General features: G+C 52.7%; 1 protein-coding gene across 1 annotated transcript in view; it reads right to left on the reverse strand.

Annotated features, from left to right (window-relative positions):
- Positions 1–23068, reverse strand: part of NXN (nucleoredoxin) — a 38642-nt gene that overhangs the window by 2309 nt on the left and 13265 nt on the right. The window contains exons 5-7 of the mRNA XM_029928905.1: positions 20918–21024; positions 3982–4161; positions 2195–2319 (exon numbers count right to left, since the gene is read on the reverse strand). Coding sequence (XP_029784765.1) covers positions 2195–2319; positions 3982–4161; positions 20918–21024 — 412 coding nt within the window. The remainder of the gene's footprint in view (positions 1–2194; positions 2320–3981; positions 4162–20917; positions 21025–23068) is intronic.

The raw sequence follows: 23068 nt of genomic DNA on the forward strand, positions 1-23068 counted from the left end.
CCAGGTCACCCTGCAGAGGTAGGGCCTGGGGCATGCCTGGCTTTAAACGCTGGCAAACAGGAGGTATGAGATTTACTGCTCATTGATTTCTAAGACCAAAAAACAAACAAAAAACCACCCAAACATTCCATTCTCAAAGGGCAGATCTTTAGGAAGATGGGTAGGGATCATCTTTTCTCCCCACCCCAGAAATGGCCAGCACTTCCAGCAATGGTGATGGCGGACTCGGCATCTCTGGCACGGCTCACCGCGCTCAGGCCCCCATGTGGGTTAACAAACAGCCTTCATGACAGAGGGCAGCCACCTGGACAAACACTGTAGATCGAATTCCCATTAGGAGGCCTGGGCCAGCTGAGCACAGCGCTGTGTCCCCTCCCCTCTCCCTCGCGCAAACCACAGGGAGATGAATTTCATGTCTACTAAGGCTTCAGAAGGGAGGACTTCCGCCTGGCAGAGCGGAGGGGATCAAGATAAACACCCTTAGCCCTGGGAGGAGCGGAGTCCTGGCTCGGAGGTGCTCAGTCAGTGTTCATGTCACCGCACCCCACAACCATCCCCTTCCACAGAGCCTTGCTTCTGAGCATGAGGACCGAGAACTGGGCTAAGAGAGCTGCCAAGGTCAGGATCCCAGGTGAAAAGCACGGGAAGGACGGGGCGGCCAGGTGGTGAGCTGGAGCAGTGGATGACCCTGTCAGACCCTCTGTCCTGGTGCAGGCACCCTCCCCTCCAGGCCTCGGCCTGGCCACCTGCGGGTCCACGTGAACAGCAGGAGGGACAGCGATGCCTCTGGGGTCACACTGACCTCACGTTCAGTCCTCTGCGCCACCTACTTAACGTGCGACTTTGAGAAGTCGTTTTTTGTGAGTCCAGGTCTTGTCCCTTGAAAAATGGGTTTAAGAGTGGCTCGCACCAGGACCAACGCGAGGGGTCCTGTGCTCTCGAAGCATCCCTCATCTGTGAAACGGTAACGACCCCATTCCCAGTCAGAGAGGTGGGGGGCAGGTGGGATGGATGGTGCCGCTGGAGCCTGGCTTGGTGCCTGCTACACAGAAAACCTGCAAGTGCGCCTCTTCAGCCACATTTCTAAAGAAGTTACTGGAGCGCCCCTGCCCTACCCCTGGCCCAGCCCCTGCTGGCCTGAGCCCACCTTTTCTCTCTCAGCCATCTGAAAGGGGGTAGAGCTTAATACATTCTGAGCAGCTTCCATTTGTGCTTTGTGTAGAGCGGGCTTGTGTAGCCCCAAGGCAGGATCCTGGGAACCGGCTTTGTTCCCTCCACCCACGGCAGAGCGGGGTGACTTCAGCTGCCTGTGAGGGGGGCCCAGCGGGGCTTAGCAGGGGTGGCTATTGAGGAGATGATGAATGGGTGGTAGCTCAGGGTGTCTGGCTGCACCGCCCCTCCTGGGGTCCTGACAACACGGCATGAAATGAGTGCTGGGCTCTGACCAACTGGGGATGCAGATGGTGGCAGGAGGGCAAGGGGCTTCAAAAAGTGTGTCTGTCAACAGCTTCCGGGAGTGGGGCGGGGGAAGTGGCGGAGCATGCGTGGACATGCGTGGACCAGCTTCCGGGGGGAGGGGGGGCGGAACGGAGGGGAGCGGGGAACCGGCTGTGGCCATCTTGCTGTCATTCCCACGGCTGCAGGGGGGAGGCTCGGGGGGGGGGGGGCAGGGGGAGGCAGGCACCCAGCTGAGGGCCCGGCCTTCTCACCCTGTGCAGAGGCCTCCGCTCAGTCCGTCCCAGCTGGAGGCCTTCAAGGGACAGGCCTTGGGCGAAAAGAGGCTGAGACGACAGCAGTTTCCCACCTGAGCATCCTCCCCGGGGCTGGCTGGGAACTGCAGGTCCGGGTCGAGGCCCCCAGCCCGGATGCCTGCACCTGCAATGGGCGTGAGCCCACTTTGCAGGCCGGGGCAGATCACAATCGTGGCCGCCACTCTTGCTGGTGGCCTGGTAGTAGCCTGCAGAGGCAGCACTGTCCTGCAGGGCTTCCTGCTGCTCTGGGACTGCTGAGCGACAAAGCAGGGAGGAAGGTGCGGCAGGGGCCCTGCTGGATGACACACCTTTTCATGCCACATCTGTCGGTGGGCTCTTCAGCTGGATCCTGGGGCCCCTTCAAACATCCCCTAGAGCCGCATCGCTCATGTTCTAAGAGCTGGCCGCCGAGCAGCCCGCAGGCCAGGCCCCAGTACACTCACCTCCCCCGCCACAAAGAATAGAAGTGGCGCCTCCTCCTCTTTGGCTTTGTACTTGGCAATGATCTTCTCAGCTATTGGCTGGATCAGCTGCTTGGCTGCCTCGGACTCCCCATCATCCTCAGAGTCTGTAATGGGGAGAGAGAGACACGAGAAGCACTGGTTTGTGGAACAGATGGGGTGGTGTCCCTGGAGGGAGCAGGGTCCTGGGCCCAAAATGGAAGCAAAACTTCCCCTGGGACACAGGCATGACTCCTGGGTGCAGGAGGGTGTGTCCGCAGCACGTTCACACCGCTGCACACTGAGTTTCCCCTGAGCCAGGAGCTGAGGTCCTTGTAGTTTTTTTCTCAATCACAGAATCACAGCATGACCTCAGATTGACCTCCTTTCGAAAATGGCAGGACTGGGGGTGACAGTGGGTCTGGACTACAGTCCAGTCAGCAGTTTTGGTGGCAGTGGGGTGTCCCTGGGGCCCTGGAATGCCAGCTTCACGGCTGGAGGGACTCTCATGGGAGGGGATGGCCTGCCTGTCTGGGAGGTGAACTGCCCAGGTGCCCCAAGCCCCCTTTAGTTGCCTCCTGCTTCCAGGGAAAGGGCAGCATGGGAGTGTAACAAGGTGATGATAAAGACCACCAAACGCCAAACAGGGAGCAGCCACACACGGGGGCCCTGGCGCTCACTCCTGCTGGACCCTGAAGCCCAGAGCAAGAGCAACACCCCAAGGGGCAAAGCAAGAAGGAGAAACAGGTAGAAGGATTTGCACCCAAATAGGCCCCGCTGCCCAAGGGGCCCGCAGCGTGCAGACTTGGTGAGACATATTCTAGATCCACATCTCATCAGCTCTGTGATGCTGGGAACTCCCTTTGCCTCTCTGGAACCTTATCATATCTACTCAGATGGCCAGTGAGATGCAACGGTCCCTGGGTTCAAAACTGTGTCCAGAGGCCCCAGGATGTGGGTGTGGGAGTGGGCAATGGGCAGGATGAGGCAGAGCCCCAAGGACAGTGATTCCCCAAGGCCATCTTTCCCCAGGAGGCCTCTGTTCTCCAGGCACAGGGCCAGCCTGTAAGTCAGTTAAAGAATTCCCTTGAATCTGCAGATTGGCTCCTATACCAGACTTCCAGAGCACGGGGTAGCATGTGGCACCCCCAAATGCCTCCCTCCCACCCCTACCAGTGAAGTGAGGGTGGCAGCCTCTCAGCCATGACCCCAGTACCCCAGATTATTTGGAGTTGGAGCTGAGCAGCACAGCCCAAGGCACAGGGTGAGGGGGCCACTGACCAGCAGCTGCTCTGTTTGCAAAAGGAACCAGGGTCATCCCACAGGGCCGCAGGGAGCCTGGGGTGGATGTTCTGGTGTCCCCCTGCCATGCAGAGCAGTCACCCTTTGAGCAGAGAGTGGGGACACTGAGGGGGGCACTACCCACAGAGATGCCGCCCTGAGGCTGGGGGGGGGGCCTCGGCCTAGGGGGCCCAGCCCCTGCAGCTGCTGTGCACGCAGCCCCGCCTCCTCCCAACAATGGGTCTGTTGGGGGGGGGGGGGCGGGCTCCCGCCTGACCTATTCTTCCCAGCTGGCAGTCAGAGAAGGAAAGCACAGCAGCAGCTCTCAGAGCCCCTCCTGCAGGGGCAGAGCCATGAATAAATCATTGAGGTCAAAAGCAAGGCTGCAGGGAGAGACAAAGGCCCAGGGTCAGCATTGTTTGGGATGGAAAGAAGCTGTGGGACAGACACCCTCCACGTGGGGTCCATCTTGTCCAGCCCACCCTGGGGCAGCCGCTGGGGCTTCATACCTACAAAAAGGACGAGGCAGGGACCCTCGTTGAGCTGCACAGCGTTGGAGTCGGAGAGCTCCAGCACGGGCTTGGGGTGCCACGGGAACTCCCTGCAGTCCTCATCGTTCAGCACCTCCACACGCCCCTGCCGCGTGATCACCTCCCCCTGTGGGTCCAGCACGATGAGGGTGGGGATGCCTGCGGGGGAGAGAGAGCTTGAGAGTCCAGAAGCGCTGGGCCAGAATCCAGGCTCAGCCACCAACCAGCCACGGGACTCCCTCAGGTCTGCCGGGAACTTGTCCAAGGAACCCGGCCACTCATTTCACTTTCCCTGGGTTCAGTGTCCTCCACTGCAATGTGGTAAATAGATCGCAGCACCCTCCTTCCCCATCTTTGTAAAGAGTTGTAAAGATCAGCAAGGTCGTGCACTTAACGAACTCAGCACAGGGTCTTGGCACTTAGAAGCGCTCAATAAATCCTAAAGAGATTCCAGAGAAGCAGGAGATGCCCCCTGCCCACCAGCAGGGAATCTAAGACCTAATAAAAGTGGTGTGAAAACACACCCCTACACAGGCCAGCATGAATCACTCCAGGCAATGGGCCCCACTAGTGTGAACACAGGGATCGGAGGAAGGGAAGAGCCTGGGGCAGGGGCCACAGCAAAACAAGGGGCAGCCGGCTGCTAGTGTGCTAGTGTGCCAGGGAGGTCCCACCCCCATCTCCAGCCCTGCTGCCTGGGGACATTAGGAGGGGGACAGTCCCCTAGAGGGAGCACACTGATGGCAAAGCTGCTGCCATCACTTTAGAGTCCTGGGCCAGAGTAAGAAATGCAACACAGAACTCCCCGCAAACCTTACTCTTCCTCACCCCCCAGCAATATAAAGCCTCAAGTGAAAAACCAGAGAAAACTGCGTCCTGGGTTACAGGTGCATTTGGGATTTCTACCTCCTTGCTCTGCATACCCCATTCCCAGCTGCCGCTCCTCCAGCCAGGGCACCCCCTACCAACCGCAGCCCAGAGCCCTTCTGGAGACACTTGTCTCTCCACTGGCAGCGCTCCCCTCACCCCCTACTCCCCTTTCCTCTGGAGCTGACCAGAGCTTTTAAATTTTCTATGGGCCAGTGAAAGCCATAGCAATTTAATATTTATAGATTCCAAAGCATTCAGTGAGTAATTTGCTCCACTGACATTTTACTTCTCTGGGGGGGAGGGGGACGTCAAGGGACCAGGAATGCGGTCTTAGTGTTTTGTAACCCAGCGCGGCTGCTGGCGCAGCAGGCATGCAGTGTGGGCCTGTCTTCAAAAGGCCTTAAGTGAGTCCATTATGTTCACACCTATTAGAAGTAGCGTGGCGTGTGGGAGAACAAGTCCAGAGAGAAACGGGCTCCAGAGAACTGCCGTTGCCACAGCATCGCACACAGACGCAGCCAGGGCTCCCTGGGGCTTTCGGGACACTGTCAGAGCTGTCCGGGCCTCCTGAGCTGGGAGTCATGCAGAGCACCAGAGACTTGGGGCGCATCGGGCCTCATCCTCACACCTGCATGTTAGCCTCCAGGGCCTGGGTTCCCCCTCCCGAGGATGGGGCTGGGCTTGAGTTAGCAGCCTGAAGGGGCTGGGGGCCTCCCACCGCCACGCCCCACCTCAAATACGCTTTGGCAAAGTTCTTTAATCAGAGTGGTGTGGTTCTGACATTGGGCAATTACCAGTGTTCGGTTAAACCAGGACCTGCCCGCTGCTATGGTTATAGACACAGCAGCTGGCCTGCGTGTAGCCCAGAAGCAGGATGCTGAGTTGGTCTGTGGAAGATGAGCAGGCACAGAGGACAGAGAAGGGAAGAAAAGTAAAATCTCAGGGCAAAGAACCCCACTTTCTGGTTTGGTGCCTCAGTTTCTCCAAGGGTCTACTCTAAGGGGCCTTCGGTATTATCACAGCTATAGCCTCTCTGAAGTCCTCACTGGTGGGTACCAGCAGGGCAAGGACATGGAGCCCCCCCTCCCCCCCCCGGCTGCTGAGGGATCCTCAGCCCACTGTACTGAGGAACAGCACCCCTGCGCCTTGGCTTTCCCCGCCCCCTCCCTGCAGCTACACAAAAGCAAAGTCCCCATTCGTGTTTGTGCTTTGACCCCGAAGCCCACATCTAAGAGCCTGAGATTACCAGGGGTGTGTGACACTGGCACATCAACAGAAAGCTCGGTAAAAGACCCACAGTCAGACTGCAAACCTGGAGAAGCCCCTTCCTGGCATGTGCACTGGGCCAGGCCCCTCTGCTGTCACCCAGTCTTGGGTCAGCTCGGCCCCAGAGCCCGATGTGTGTGTGCTTTCCTCCAGGGACGAACCATAGGAAGCATGGGAGGGCTCTCAGCAGGCCTGCTCAGCGCTAGGGTAGCCAGGCCCCTCTGCTTCCTCCCCATAACAGACGGCTGCAGAGGGACAATGAGTCCTCTTTTCACGGAGGGCCAAGTTACCTACCTAAGGTCATCCGGCCGCAAGTGGCCAAGCTGGGACAGGATTCCCAGTCTGCCTATTATAAAAGCTGCTGCTTTTTCTGCCCAGTGACTGCCGGCGGGAGCAGGTCCGCTGCATCCACAGCTCCCTGGACCAGCAGCCAGCTGCCCTCCTCTTTCTCCTCAAGGCCTGGGAGAAGGAAGCTAAGACTGCAGTCCCCTCTCCCCTCTCCTCCCCTCAGCACGCATTCCCAGCTCCCCTCCCTTGAAGCGGGTTCCTGGAAGCATAGACTTGCAAGGCAAAAATAGGGCAAAGCCCTTAATGGGACACTGAAAGGGAATGGAGCATTTCTAATGGATGCCTTTGTACGAAATAACTTTGGCGGCACCGGCGAGGGGCTTCTCTGAAAGGAACGCAAAGGGACGCATCCTCTCTGCCCGAGTTTCTGGTTTCCCAGCTGGGATGGCCAGGGTCGCCAGGGAGAGAACGGTGAGAATTCCAGGGCAGATCCCAGCCACCCGCTGCACTTTTGGGAGCCTCCTCCCACGGCTGTCACAGGGGGTAGAAACCGTCTCCTCTCTCAATGGGTGTTGGAAGGAACAAACAAGATGACAAGTATAAAATGCTGAAAGCATTTTACAATGAGTACTCCATAAGTATTAGCTCCGCTTATAAATAAGTTCATTATTTTAAAAAATAATTTTTAAGTTAATGTTTTAATTTATTTTGAGAGAGAGCAAGTGGGGGAGGGGCAGAGAGAGAAAGAGAGAGAATCTCAAGCAGGCTCCGCACTGCCAGCACAGAGCCCAGTGTGGGGCTCCAACTCATGGGCCATGAGACCATGACCCGAGCCCAAGTCAAGAGTCGGACGCTTAACTGACTGAGCCAACCAGGTGAGGCTAACTAAAGAAGCAGAAAAAAGCGACAGTGTCCACACAGGAGAGAGCCTTCCAGGAACCGTGTGATGTCTACCACGCATGCGGTGTCCTTTTACTTGCACGGGGCCAAACTCAACCTTTGGGCAAAAAAACATACACCTGTGCTCCTAGAGATAGCTTCTGCCGCAAGCCCCCTGCCCTGGGGAGTTGGGCTGGACCCCAGGCAGTGCCTAGGAGCCCCCTTCACCGTCTCCCTCAAAACCTGCAGAATAAAGACCAAGTCCGGAAAGCCTGTTTCCTCCTGGGAGGAGCCTATCTGTATTTAAAACAATCTCGGAGTCATGTCTACTGAGTCTGTCCCCTATTTGGTTTGGCTGCTTTTCTGCCGAGCAAAGAGGGGGTTTTGAAGGAGGTGGCAGTGTGGGGGCCTGGGGCAGTGGGAGAGGAGCCGGGCAGGGCTGTAACCCCGAGAGCTTTCTTTCTCTGCTTCTAGATGGCAACATGACCTGAGGGGGGCTGGCAGTCATCATGCAAAGATTGCTGGGAGCCAGAAGAGAAGTGGAGGGAAAAGCAGAGCCTCGGGCAGGAGGAGCAGGTGGGGGTACAGGGCAGGGAAAAATAGGTGATCACGACGGGAGCCATCACGGGGGCAAGAGCAGGATGGAAACTATAACGTGTCATTACATAGAAAAATACAGAATACCCAGTCCTGCGTGTACGGTTACAGCTACATAGAAGTAGGTCTGTGTGTGGACAGAGACCAGAGGGACTCGGAACAGGAAAAGCAATTGTGTAGTAAGGCAGAAATGTGGGTGAGAGCAATACAGATTTGAGTTTTCTTAGGTGGTGTTATGATAAATGCATATTAGCTTAAAAGAAGAATCAAAGGAAAAGTGGGGGGCAGTGGGGCAGGGACAACAAACTCAGGCTACACCTTGGCCACATCAATTGTCGGGTCCCTTCAACAGCTCCTTCTATGCTCCCTGCCGGTCCCTCGAACCCACCTGTGCCTGGAGAGCTACGGAACGGAGAAGGCAGCTGGTCTGGGTGGTAAAACTCAGAGAATTCTGGGGTGCTGGGCAGCTCAGTTGGTTAAGCCATCAACTCTAGGTTTAGGCTCAGGCCATGATCTCAAGGTTCATGGGTTTGAGCCCCATGTCTGGCTCTGTACTGGTAAGTGTGGATCCTGCTTGGGTTTCTGTCTCTCTCTCTCTCTCTCTCTCTCTCTCTCTCTCAAAATAAACATTAAAGAAAAGAAACCTCAGAGAATCCAGAGGGAGGGTGCGGGGACGGGTCTCGCCTACTTGCACTTGGCCAGCAAGCCCGAAGGCCACTAGGGCACGTGTCTGTGTCAGAGGCAGAGACATTATGGCAGCATCCCTCTAACACACAGAAACCAGACACAAGCAAGCATCTGTCAACAGGGTAACAGCGACCTAAACCATGTCCAGTCATGCCGTGAACCTCTGTCCAGAACCGCAGAGAAGTGAACCAGATACAAATATCAACAAGGACAAATCGTGAAAGTGTAATGTTTCGTGAGAAAAGCGAATTACAGATGCTATTATGGCATGTCAGCACTTAAACATGCCTCTAAAAAACACACCCAGCATGACCATATATTATTCATGGATTCATACATATGCCATAAAAATACAAAAACCAATTATAAAGATACACAGGAAATGCCTGGTAGCCTTTCCCCCCGGGAAAAGCAGAGAGAACGGCACTGCAAAGGAGTTGGGGGGGGGTTCTCCTCGCGCTGTATTAATGCTCCCATTTATCTGTTTTAAATACCTGAAGCAAATATCTCAGTTCTAGGTAGTGGCCACATTGGGTGCTTGTTTTTATTCTTTTTTTCCTTTCTTCTTTTGTATGTTCTCCAAATTAAACAAGACAAACAGAATGGAGCTGCTCAGGAGGCCCCGCAGCAGCACCCAGCCTGCCCTCCCCAGGCCCGCGGGGCCAGCCTGAGGGTACACGCCGGCCCTTTAATTCCTGAGATCTTCCTATTAAAAACCCCAGCATTGGCCCCTCACATTCTACTGACTGAAACACACAATCTCCAAATGCTTCATTTCTATATCATAACCTTTTTTAAAAAAACATTTTTTATTATTTTTTTATTTTTGAGAGAGAGAGGGCGAGCACAGGAGGGGCAGAGAGAGAGAGGGAGACACAGAATCCAAAACAGGCTCCAGGCTCTGAGCTGTCAGCATAGAGCCTGATGTGGGGCTCAAACCCATGAACCGTGAGATCATGCCTGAGCTGAAGTTGGATGCTCAACCGACTGAGCCACCCAGGCTCCCTGTTTCTATATAATAAATAGGTTCTGCCTCAAAATCATTTTTTGAAAGGGGTAGGGAAGAGGGCAAAGTTAGGGAAAGAGAAAAGAGAATGGCAGGACATGGAGCAGAAAGGAGGGAAAGGGGAAGAGAAGCAGAAAGATAAGGAGCAGGAAAGATGGCCACAGAGAAGCCACACAAAGAGATCCTGTAGCAAAGGGCCCTCACGATTCTGTCCCCTACCCGCCCCCACTCCCCCCGGCAGCTGGACTGAAGGCATCATCCACCTGGGGGGGTTGTTCTCCCAGAGGCAGGGCCTATATCTGTCTGTGTGTCGCTCCAGGCCCTACACAGCCCTTAGGCTGTCTGCCCTCCCCAGAGGCTGGGGCCAGGGGAGGGGAGAGGAGGAACAAAACACTAGGCCCCCCAACCCAGGAGAGAAGGGGCGCTAAGCCTCCCTGCAAAGAACGCGGTGTTCCCTGACAGCCTGGATTAGTTAGACAATTGCTAATGGGATTTGCCTTTTGCCAAGTGTGTCTAAACCCTTTCCTTAGAAAGGCATTTTAAAACGGCTTATAGGGCTCCAAATTCCCCAGTCTGCATAAAGCAGTGGGGGTAGGGAGGCCGAGGGTTCAGCGTAACCTGACCACGCCCATGGGACACCGGAAATGGAGGAGGCCGAGTGCCAGGGCCTTGGTGAGCCCGGGTGGCCTGGTGAAGCCCACTGGTTAACGGCCTGGGCTCAGGCCAGAGCCCAGAGCGAGCCAGCGACCAGCTGGCGGCAGCGGGACTTTCGGCCTGGCCAGGCTCATCAAGGCCTGCGGCAGGCTCTGCGGGGACCTCAAGATCCAGACTCTCCCGCAGCCGGTGGGACGGGCAGGCACCCCAGCAAGGCCTCCTTCGGTGTGCTGGGTGGGGCTCCCAATCCAGGATGCCGTAACGGGCAGCCTCCAGGGTGCCCAGAGGACCCTGGGCTCTTTCTGCATCCCCCACCTACATCCGACTGGGCCTGGAAAACACAGGGAAGCTCTGTCCTCACGTGCCTCCAAATACAAAGTGACTGTCAAGATCAAGTTGCTCGCTCGCGAAGTAAGGCACAGGCCAGGCCAGGCAGATGGAGGTGGCTCACCTTGGAGGTGGGCAGGAGAAGGTATGAGGCGGGGCTCTGTGAAGGTGCCTTATCACAATGCTTCGGGGGAGACACAGAGCCCAGGGCACACGGAGAGTCAAGTGGGGAGGTGAGCTGTCCCAGACACAGCCTTGCAGGACTGGCTCAAGACCGGATGCTCAAAACAGCAGGGCCCTCTACCGCCCCCGCCCTCCACATTCTGCAGTGTGCGCACACAGCGATACTGCAATACAAGAAACACGGACGTGGGCTTCACCCCCCGGTTCCTCACACAAAGCTCCTGAAGCCCTTGTAATCTCCTGAGTGGTGGGGGTGAGAGGGACATTCTTTGTCGCGATATTTGGTCTTAGAACATTTGGTCTCAGACCCTGCAACAGGAGCTTCTAAGACTCTTGAAATCTGGGAGTGACAAGTGTGTTGTGTCAGTGAGATGAGCGGGGGTGGAGCGGGGGGCCCTTAAATAATTTCAGAAGGTGGGGGCTGGTTGCCAGAGAGGCCTGATTAGAAGGATGGAACTTCCGGATGGACTGCCTGACCTCTGGGGAAGGGAGAGAAGGATTGGAGGTTGAGTTAATCAACAATGGCCAGTGGGGGCACCTGGGTGGCTCAGCTGGTTAAGCATCCAACTCTTGGTTCCCCTCAGGTCACTATCTCACAGTTCATGAGTTCGAGCCCCACTTCAGGCTCCACACTGACAGTGTGGAGTCTGCTTGGGATTCTCTCTCTCTGCCCCTTCCCTACTCATGCGCGCATGCATGCCCTCAAAATAAATAAACATTAAAAAAAAGAACTTCTAGAACTGCATCCGTTATAATAGACTGATGATAGTAAATCAACTGTATTCCTGAGTTCTGCGGGTCATTCCAATAAAGGACTGAACCCAACGAGGGGTCATGGGAACCCCTAATTTATGGCTAGCTGCTCAGAAGCATGGGACACCTGGACTTATGATTCATGTCTGAAGTGTGGGGATTCTGGTGGGACCAGAGCCCTTGACCTGTGGGCCACTAACTCCAGGTCAATGGTGTCAGAATTCAGTCGACTTGCAGGACACTCAGAGAACCCAGGAGTTTGGTGTTGTGGGCGTGGGGGTCGGGGGAGCCCTCAGGGTACCTGGCTGGCTCGGTAGGAGGAGTGGGTAACTCTTGACCTCGGGGTTGTGAGTTTGAGTCCCATGTTGGGTGGAGAATCACTTACAAATAAAATTTTTTTTTTTTTAAAAGAAGTATGGTAAGTAAAAACAGCTAGGAAAATACAGACATACATATAAACATATCTGTTGAATGACTCTGGGGGTTGTAACCACAGGGTCACATAAAACTCAGAAATACTCAGAATTCAATCAAAAATAATTTTCAGAGTTCTGCAACACAATGGTTGAGTATAAAAGAAAAGAGAAGTTCTTCAAGTTCAAAGGTAGCAGAGTTAGACTGGAGGCATTTCAATATCCTCAGATGCAGAGAGGTGAAATCCAACAAGGGGGTGGCACGGCCTGGCGAGGAGCTTCCAACACTCAAGAGAAGCATCGGAAGTGATACCAAACCAGGGGAGGCAGCCACAGGGCTCCAGAGGTGGAGACTATCCCCAGTGCATCGAGGTGTGCTGAAGACAGAGCATGCCTGCAAAAAACACGGTGTTCCCTGTGCTTCCAGCCCGGCTGGAGGGCAGGTACCAGTCACCTCTGCCTCAGGACCTGGCTCCGAGCCACAGCAGATGCCCAAGAAATGATTCCTGAAGAAAAGCCTGAATGAACTGGAAAGGCAAGGAGGGAGAAAGGAGGAAGGGAGGGAAGGAAGGAAAAGAACTACGGACTTGGAACCTACACGTCCCCCCTCCTTGTCCTAAAGGAGCACCCGATCCCCAAGAAAAGAGTTGGCCTGTGGAACCACACAGGGGAAGGTGATGCGGGACAGGAGCCCACACGGGCACAGGGGTTCGGAAGGGGGAGGTCTGCTCCACGAGGGAAGGCACTGGGGAGGCAGCCTGTGAGCTGGGAGGATGGGAAGGATGGTGACGGAGGGCTTGGGAGGGGGGCCCCTTGCCAAGGACAAGGCGGAGGAGAAATCCAAGAGACAGCGGGGCGGGAAACAGCCGGGGGCTGCGGGGAGTGTGGAAGGAAAGAAGAAAGGATTTCCGGGGTAGCCCCAAGTGTCCGAAAACAAAAGCAGATGAAGCAAGAGGAGAATAGGGAGGTTTGCAAATATCCTGACTCGCTCCCATGTGGCCTCATCCGATTTTAGCCTTGAAATGTAACCACAGGCCAACTGGAAAACGGTACATTTAGGGGCGACTTAGTCGGTTAGGCATCCAATTTCGGCTCAGTTCATGATTTCACTCACAGTTCCTGGGTTCGAGCTCCATCTTGGGCTCTGCTGACCTCGCAGCCTGGAGCCTGCTTCGGATTCTGTGTTTCCCCCCTCTGTGCCCCTCCCCTGCTTGCACTTTGTCTCTCTCTCTCTCAAAACTAAACATTAGAAAAAAAATTTTTTTTAATGCCACATTTATATCTCGAGGCCCACCTCCATTCCAATTCCAGACTGCTGAATCCACACCACCACTTGGTCAAACTCAACATGGTCAGCATTAAACTACCGTTCGACTGAATCCCATACCGCTGCCGTCCACAAGCCCCACATGCCAGCTCTGCTGAGGGGGCGCCTTCCCTCAGCTGCTTGGGCAGGAGGCCGGGAGCTGTCTTTGACTCTTCCTTTGCTCTCACCCTCCACATCGACTCTGTCAGCAAACTCTAAGGCTCTACCCTCACACTGTGTCCAGAACCAGCCATGTCTTGCCACCCTCATTGCTACCATTCCTCCCCGAGCACCACCATTTTGTCCCTGGACAACTACAGCAATGTCCCAATGGCTCTCTTTGCTTCTCGGCACAGCAACCAGTGGGACCCTACCATTAGACTACGGGACCTTCCCCTCGCCCAGTGCTAGCCCGCTTCACCCAGTGTGAAAGCCCAAGTTCTATGAACAAAGGTCCTTACGGGACACTCTCCAGTCTAAGTGCCCCCAAGTTCCCCCTTGTTCATTCTGTTCCAGATATACTGGCCTCACTGTTCCATAAATATGTCAGGCATATTTCTGCCCCAGAGCCTTTGCACTGGCTGTTTGCTCTGCCTGGAACAGTCATCTCTGCCCAGAGCACCACAAGGCTAATTCTCTGGTATCCTTCTCCATGGAGCTGGTCCTGACCACCGTATTTGAAACTGCAACTCACCCTTGTCCGCCAAATTTCTTTACTTGCTCTATCTTTAATTCATAGCTCTTATAACTCAATACACCATGTGTTTTTTTTTTTTGAGAGTGTGCACATGTGCATGCCAGTGGGAGAGGAGCAGATGGAGAGGAAGAGAGAGAATCTAAAGCAGGCTCCACACCCAGCACAGAGACTGACGTGGAGCTCAATCTTGCACTGTGAGATCACGACCTGAGCCAAAATCAAGAGTTGGATGCTTAACTGACAGTCACCCAGGTGCCCCCACTTTACTTTTTAAAATTATGTTTACTGCCTGTCTCTTTCTGCCAGAATGTAAGCTCCATGAGGTCATGGACATTTTTCTTTAGGCCATCAGTGGACGAGCACCCGGCATTCAACATGGCATGCATGCGACTACGTTTTATTAAATAAAACATGAACAATAGGTGCCGGTGACCTGATAGGCCAGGGGCAGCTCAGAACTGGGGCCGGAAGAACAAGGGGTGAAGCAGATTCCCTGAGCTCCACAGCCTTACCACGCTGGTGGGCCTTGCAGCACGAGCCAGGTCACAGAGCAGGAGCCAAGGCAATGGCTTGAGAATTTTTTAAAATTAATTTGCTTTATGTTTCTTTCTTGAGAATTTAGATGTTCGAGAAAAAGAGAAAGGAATGGTAGCTGTTAGAGACTGAATATGTTACTCCCAAATTCGTACTTGAAGCCCTAACCTGGGGATGGGGCCTGTGAGGAGGTGGTAAAGGTTAAATGGGGTCATAAGGATGGGCCCCTGATCAGATAGGGCTAGTGTCCTTGTAAGAAGAGGAAGAGACACCAGAGCTCTCTCTCCACCATGTGAGGACCCAGTGAGAGGGCGGCCGTCTCTGAGTCAGAAAGAGAGCCCTCACTCGAATTGGATCAGCCAGCACCTGGCTTCTGGACGTGCCAGCCTCCAGCGCCATGAGAAACCAATGAATGTCAGCTGGTTAACCCTAGTGCACATGACGGCGGCCCGGGCAGCCCGAGCCAGCAGCGTTCACGGCTGAGACCCGAGCATTCCGTGAAGCGGATGGCACAGAGCTAACAGAGGAAGCGAGACAACGAGGCAAGAAAGGGAAGGAAAACTGGAAGAGACAATAGCAAGGCTCTAGAAGAACAAAGGCAGGTTCTCAGAAAGCCCCGATGGTATTTCTTCTAACAAGAAAGAAGCAAGGCGATGGGGAGACACCCAGACGTTCCAAGCGATGCACCTGGTGACGTAACAGGAGTTTCGTGGCAGAGAGGAGGGAAATGGGTCCTCAGGAGAGACTGTGCCGTGGGGCACACCAACGAGGGAGGAGGGGGACTGTGCCGGAGCTCGGCTCGTGGGCACTAGGGCCAGCCCCCACTCCCCTCCCTCATCACTCCGGTTGCTCCAGCCCGTGTGACACCGTTCCCTGCACACACACCCCAACCCCCGCCTACTGCCCAGAGCAGGTCGTGCGCTTTTCTACCTTCTGTTCGAGTAGTCAGGGCATCGGGATGTGAAAACTCATCTGCCCGCATACAGGCACACCTCGATTTATTGCACGTTGCTTTACCACACTTCAGAGATAATGCGGTTTGTTTGTTTTTGTTTTGTTTTTACAAATTGGAGGTTTGTGGCCATTCTGCTCAACAAGGTCACTGGCTCCATTAAAAGTTTTTTTTAATGTTAATTATTTATTTTTTAAGAGATAAGAGACCGAGCATGAGCAAGCAAGGGGCAGAGACAGAGGGAGACACAGAATCTGAAGCAGGCTCTAGGCTCCGAGCTGTCCGCACAGAGCCTGATGCAGGGCTTGAACTCATGAACCATGAGATCACGACCTGAGCCAAAGTTGGACACTTAACCAACTAAGCACCCAGGTGTCCCCACTGGCGCTGTTTTTCAAACAGCGTTTGCACATTTCATGTCTCTGTGTCAGCATTTCAGGAATTCTCAGAGTATTTTAAGCTCTTTTATCATTATTACACGTGTTATGGTGATCTGTGATCAGTGATTACAACTGGCTGGAAGCTCAGATGAGGGCTGGCATTTTCTGGGAACAAAATATTTTTTGATAAGGTATGTATGTCGTTTTTTAGACATATGGAATTGCACGCTTAATAGGCTACAGTTTATAGCAATGATTTTATCACATGGTGTTGATCACATGGTGAGGATTAAATGACTTAATACATATGAAAACGGAACCATATCTGGCACATCATAAACACGCAATAAAAAGATAACACTGCAGGAGCGCCTAGGTGGCGTCAACAGTTCAATTTTGGCTCGGGTCATGCTCTCTCGGTCTGTGAGTTCAAGTCCCACCTCAGGCTCTCTCCTGTCAGCACAGAGTTTGCTTCGGATCCTCTGTTTCCCTCTCTCTCTGCCCTTCTCCCACTCGTGCTCTCTCTCTCTCTAAAATAAATATTTAAAAGACTACACTGTAGCGTAAACATAACTTTTATAGGCACTGAGAAAACAAAAAATTAACTTGGCTTTACGGAGACATTGCTTTACTGTGGTGGCCTGGAACCGAACCCGCGACATCTCTGAAGTATATGTGCACTTGTGAGCACAGTGCCGCCGACTGGTGAGGTCGTTACGAAATGCTGCACGAGAACTTCTAATAACGTGTGCCTCTAACAGAAACCAGTCCCTCTAATGCACGTGGAACCCCCATAATGCAACAAAGCAGAAGACAGTAAGTGACCCCGAGGCCAGAGGGAGGCAGAGGCAGGGAGATGGGCACTGGGCTGCCGGAGCTACCCGGGGCCACCTGTCCGTCCCAGAGCCTGAGGGGGCAGCCTCCCTCTCCCCACAGGTAGGCCTGACATGAACCCCACTGTGAGGCCTGGTAACAGTAGGCGCTCAATGCGTCCATCAGAAATGTCAGTGGACAATCTGCCTCTGGGATTTCTCTCCAGTCTAGATTGAGTGTCACTACTGCATTGATCATTTCAAGTTCAAGGACCTTGACATGGTGCTCAAGGCTGTCTAAGATGTGGCATCGCTGACCTTACTGCCCACTCTGCCCTACAGTACAGTAGAGGTATCCCACTCTGGCCTTTGCCCCCGACACTCCCTATCTAAATCCTATCTACGCTAACACCCTGCTCCAGAGCCACCTCTTCTAGGAAGCTCTCCTTGTTCAATAGCTCCAAGCCAGTCTCATCTGGACTCAGATTAGTCCACTGCACGGCCCTTCATGGGATGCTGCCTGGAGAAGGGCCTTGTGCTGCTCTCTACACTCTAACTTCGCCGTGCTTTAGTGCATGTCTGGCTTGACAGGGCCAGAGGCAGACAGATCAAGGTCAGCAGGCAACGCCTGGCAGGCTGCCTGCAGGAATGAGTCCTAAGGCTGAGCCCAAGAGGTCAGTGTCATGGACGCAATCAGCACAAACCCTGTGCCAGGGAGACTATAAACCTGAGAGCGAGGAACAGGAGGTGGGGGTTGGGAGAGCAGGCAGGTCCGCCCTGAAGAGAGACTAGCACAAATGGCAGGGACCGTATGCCGTGGAGCAGCGGGGTGGCCGACGCGGAGGTGGCTGGCTGGCTGGTGCTGGGCTCGACCTGAATCTCCCATTCTTTCACTGCGGCTGCCAGCCGCCGCTTGCCTGGGCACAGGGCCTCTCCAGGTCAGCTTTCTGATCTTCAGCTGAGGGCTCCTTGATGTTGCAACCACATGTGTACTTGTCATCACCACACCGCCGGGGCCTTAAGAGATGAGGCCAAAACAGCGCATCCCTGAGAACTCCCCCTTCTCTTCCTCCTCAGTCGTGGTCAGCCACGATCTGGCCGTCTAAGCCACCCCTAACAACCGCGCTCCTACGTCTGTAATATTTATAGGCTGACAGCTGGGGAATCCAAGAGCTCCCTTCTCTGCTGTCTGGAGGCAGACCGAAAACGCTCCATTTAGTCTTTCTGCGCCCGGCCCAACATTTTACAGGGCACCCTCCAGCCCTAGCAGTGTGTCCAAAACTCGTGTCGAATCTCGCAGAGCTTGTGACCTTTCCTTGTGAGATCTCCTCACAGAGCAGAGACAGAGGGCACAGACTGCCACCTCAAACTGCCTATGCATGATACAGAGCATCTTTTGATAATTATTAGCTTCAAGTGACCCCATAGCCTTAGCACTGACCATCAGGAACACCTACATCATGCTGAACCCCACATCCAGGAAAGGGCGCTCCCTCCCTCGGAGAGAAAAGATTCTGCTCACTGATGGCATGTGCTTGGGAATAAAGGTGCCTCTGTGTGGTGTGGCCTCATGGTGGAGCAGGGTGGCCGAGCAGGGTGTCCCTGCTCTGCCCTCTGGGACAAGTGTCAGCCTTCTAAGCCCTCATACAAACGGCACTTACTGGACCAACACTTTCTAGTTCCTCACGACATCGTCACACTCTGCTCCTAGATATTTCTCAATGTAAATCTCCTCCTGTCCACTCAAGGGCAGCAGTGGGCTACTCTTCTGGTTTCTTTCTTACCGTTGAGCTCAGGGTACAGGCTTGGTAGTTAGCAGGAGCTCAAGAAAGAGATTCCTATGCATTTGAATCTACTCTCCCTTTCTTCCAAAAAGGATCAGAGGCTGCTTAAAAAGTGCATGATATAGTACAACAAAAACAGATGAAAATACCTTCCTGAAGGGAAAACAAGGAAGGAAGAGTAAATGAAGCCAAGGTCAAGGGCATGCAACAAAAATGTGAGCTTTAGCAAAGTTGCTAAAGGTGGTTATAGATTCAGCTCTGGGTTTTCTAGGGACTAAAGAAAAAAAAATTGTGGTCTGTAATGAAATTCAACATGGACAAAAGATAAAGGAAAAACCAAAAACAAAAATCCACCACTTATTCAAGAGAAGCTCAGCTTCTGCTGGATACTCTAGGATAATTTTTTAAGCATAAATTCCACAAGTGGGATTTCTAAATTAAAGGTTTTGTAGATTTTTAAAGGCCTTTGATGTATACTGCCAACTGCTCTCCTGAAAGGTTGTCCTGATTTACATTTCTACCAGCAGGCTGCTCTCTTCCCTACATTGGGGATTATCTTTTGGTGGAGATGGTGGGAGTGGTGGGAGTTCTTTGCAAATGAGATAGATACAAATTTAATGTTTTCATCTGTAAATCATAAAAGTAAAGTATGCTGAATATTTTCCATGTCATGAAAATGATATGATTATGTCATATCAATGTACTAGATGAATTGCCTACCTCATATCTTATACATTCTTCTGACTAAATTCTCTTTTTTGTACTAGTGTCTCAGGAGAGCTCTTTTCCTATGAAAGATACTGGTTATTTGCCATATATGTTATTAATATTGTTGGTTGCCTTTGTTTAAGCGTTTTGACAGCCAAGTTATCTTTTTTATTATAAAATGAAATTCCCTCCTTCTTTCCTTTCCAAGTTAATCAGCTAAATGTTTATTAAGTGCCTACTCTGTGCCCAACACCGAAGCCTCCCAATTTTACTGAGAAAAGAGAAAATAAATGGGGCACCTGGGTGGCTCAGTTGGTTAAGCATCTGACTCTTCATCTCAGTCCAGGTCATGGGGTTCATGAGTTTGAACCCCATATTGGGCTCTGTGCTGACACAGCAGAGTCTACTTGGGATCCTTTCTCTTCTCCTTCTCTCTCTGCCCCTCCCCTGCTTGTGCTCTGTCTCAAAATAAATAAACTTTAAAAAGCAGGGGGAAGTAGAATAACAGGACTGGGCTGCTGGTGGCCTAGACTAGAGTGGTGGTGTCAGTAAGGGTAGAAAAAGACAAGAAACAGGAAACAATGTCCCAGGCAAAGATCCAAGAGGCCCCAGGCTTGGTCGAGGTAAGACACTTGACATTCTTCTTGGTATGTACGTGTAAGATGTCTCCCCAGTCATAGTGACGGTATGCTCCAAGGCCCAACCATGTCACACAGAGTCACATCTTGTGTGACTCATCTGTGCATGAATACATACATGCACTCAGACATGTAGAGAAGCTAACAGAGAGGGGCAGGAGAATCCAGGACATGACTGAAAGAGTTAGAGGGAGACATACATCAAAGACACTTGCCAGTGTGTAAAGGGAGTAGGGAAAAGAGAAGACTCAGGAATGTCCCAGTATCACTGCAAGGACCAAGATGAGAAATCTGTGGTCCTCAGAAAAAGCAGGGCACGGCTGCACGTAGACACAGGCCCTGAGGGCAGCAAAGTCTAGGTAATGATAAGGAAAGACCTGGAACTTGCCAGCCTACCAATGTGTCTCCCCTGGAGCCCCTCCAAGAGCTTCTAGTCACAGCCCAGGAACTGAGGCTGAGTGATATGCACACTGGCTGCGTGCACCCGTGGCCCACTGAACAGAGACAAGAAGAGCATCACATTTCCTTTAAGTAACACAGTTACCTTTGGGGTGAAGATCTGAATCCTGGGAGCAAGAGGTGTTTTTCTTTATTCATTCATTCGTTCATTCGTTCATTCATTCATCATTCATTTTTAAATGTTTATTTTTGAGAGAGTGAGAGAGAGAGAGAGACAGAGCTTGAAAGGAAAAGGGGCAGAGAGAGAGAGAGAGAGAGAGACACAGAATCCGAAGCAGGCTCCAGGCTCTGAGAGCATTAATACAGAAATTCTTTGTGGCGGGGATTTACCATGCCCATTTTTCGGATGAGAAAACTGAGGCTCAGAGAGTCTGATGGATGGAACCAAAGATCACTCTTAGGTCTGTTTGACAGGAGAGCCTTCAGGATAGGGGTTTTGGCCAAGTCATTTGGAAGCCTGTGCTCCATGAGAACCCACTAGGGCAGGTGGTAAGAAGCAGCTGATTGACCTGGACTAGTCCTTTTTTTTAAATGCCTTCAATGAAGTGTAATTTACATACTGCAGAATTCACGGCATGTCATTTCGGAGGCGGTAAGGGACACGAACATATATGGAAATAAAGATGTCCTTTTCCCTCTACAAGAAAGGCCAGAGGTGGTGGGCCCAGATGAGCAGGTGTCCACGGACCACCCCCTTCCCCCAGGGAGTCAAGAGATCCTACCTTGGATTCCGTACAGCCGGTTGAGGCGTGACCGCCGGGCCTCGTCGGTGTAGGGGACGGCGAGCCAGGGCATCTCACTGAAGTACTGTTTGAACGAGTCCTCGGACCTAGAGACACACGTGGAAACAAGGCTCTGTGCTCCCCGAGAGCGCCACCACAGGGATCTCCCCACCTTCCACCAAGTTACGCCCAGGGCTCTGCAGATACCAGCGCCTCTGAACGTCACGCCCCTCAGACACCGGGCTATAGGGGGGCGTCATCCTACCCTTTCTGGTGACCATGTAGCAACAGTCTCCACACGACAGGCGGGTGGGAAATGGTCTGTTCCTGTGGAGCCTACCAATTGAACTCATGCCCAGGTTTCTATTTCCAACACGGGCAGATGGTAGTTTTATAAGAAGCCTAGAGGTACAGCGAGACTGCATTCCCCATGAATCTTCTCATTTGTGCGTGGAACAGTCTGGGTGCTGGAGCGCAACTCACTGAGCACAAACCTGTGATTCCCTGTATAAACAACTCTAGGAATGACAGATCCGGGGCTCCCTGGGGCTGGGGTTTGGGGTGAGAACTGACTGAGAAAGGGCATGAGGGCACCCTGTGAATGATGGAAATGTTTACTCTTCACTGTGACAATCACAGGAGTATATACATGGGTCAGTATTCACTGAATCGTATGCCCAAAATGTATGCATTGTATTGTATGTAAATTACACTTCAATAAAGTTGATATCTTTTAAAGCTCAGAAAAAAGTGATGACTGTGACACCTGGGTGGCTCAGTTGGTTGAGTGTCCAACATTGGCTCAGATCATGACCTCACGGCTAGTGAGTTCAAGCCTCATGTCGGGCTCTGTGCTGAGAGCTTGGAGCCTGGAGCCTGCCCTTTCTCCCTCTCTCTGCCCTTCCCATGCTCTCTCTCACAAATAAATAAACATTTGGGGCACCTGGGTGGCTCAGTCGTTAAGTGTCCGGCTTTGGCTCAGGTTATGATCTCACAGTTCGTGGGTTTGAGCCCCGCATCAGGCTCTGTGCTGACAGCTAGCTCAGAGCCTGGAGCCTGCTTCAGATTCTGTGTCTCCCTCTCTCTGACCCTCCCCTCCTAGTGCTGTCTCTGTCTCTCAAAAATAAATAAAAAACATTAAAAAATTAAAAAAAATAAACACTTAAAATTAAAAAAAAAAAAAGAATAAAAAGTGATGATTGCTTTTTCCCAGTCACATGCAGAGACAGGGAGCTGGGGAGCAGCAGGGCTGAGCATGGCACAGTGCACATATCAAAGATACAAAATGTTGGGGCACCTGGGTGGCTTAGTTGGTTAAGTGTCTGACTCTTGATTTTGGCTCAGGTCATGATCTCACAGTTCATGGGTTCGAGCCCCGCATCTGGCTCTGCACTGATGGTACGGAGCCCGCTTGGGGTTCTCTCTTTCTCTCCCCTTCTCTCTCTCTCTGCCCCTCCCGTGAGCTCACTCTCTCTTAAAATAAATAAACTTAATTTTTTTTTTAAAAAGACACAAAATGCCCTCAGCGTGTTGGCATCTCAGAGACCCTTCTGTGAACAGGGACTGGAGAAGCAGAAGCTCCTGGCGGCTCAAACCAGAGCCAGAGTTTTGTGATGGAGGAAGGTCACTGATGAATAAAACCAGCGAGAGGGCCTGCAGCAGAGGACGCCAAGGCAAAGAGGACCTGACGTATTCCGTATTCCGGGGCGAACGTCTGCCCTTCTGGTTTTCAGGACAGCCCCCAGGCAAAGTGCGAGGCCCACACAGAAAAAAAAACCCTGCACAGCCATCCCAGAGAAGCATCGTGTTTGTTCCATTAGCCTCTGGTTCTTTTCTTTCCATCCCTCCCTGTCCACACCTTTCATCATAATCCACAAAGCTGAACGAATTGTAAAATTGCATCCTAATCTCAAACGGCCTAGGCTGGAATTGGGACGCGCCCCAATATTTATAGCAAGAACAGGTTTTTCTCGGCTCCCCTTCAAACATTTGCGTGAGAAAAATCTGAAATCCATCCATCTGTCCGTCTGCCAATCATCCCAGATGCGCCTTCCCAATCCCTATATCCACGCTCTACACTCAGGAGGCGAGAAGTGAAGTGTAACACAAAAGAAATGCCTGTTGGGGCACCTGGGTGGCTCAGTCGACTGA

This window comes from Suricata suricatta, chromosome 17 (assembly GCF_006229205.1).
Source record: "Suricata suricatta isolate VVHF042 chromosome 17, meerkat_22Aug2017_6uvM2_HiC, whole genome shotgun sequence".
Classification (NCBI taxonomy): domain Eukaryota; kingdom Metazoa; phylum Chordata; class Mammalia; order Carnivora; family Herpestidae; genus Suricata; species Suricata suricatta.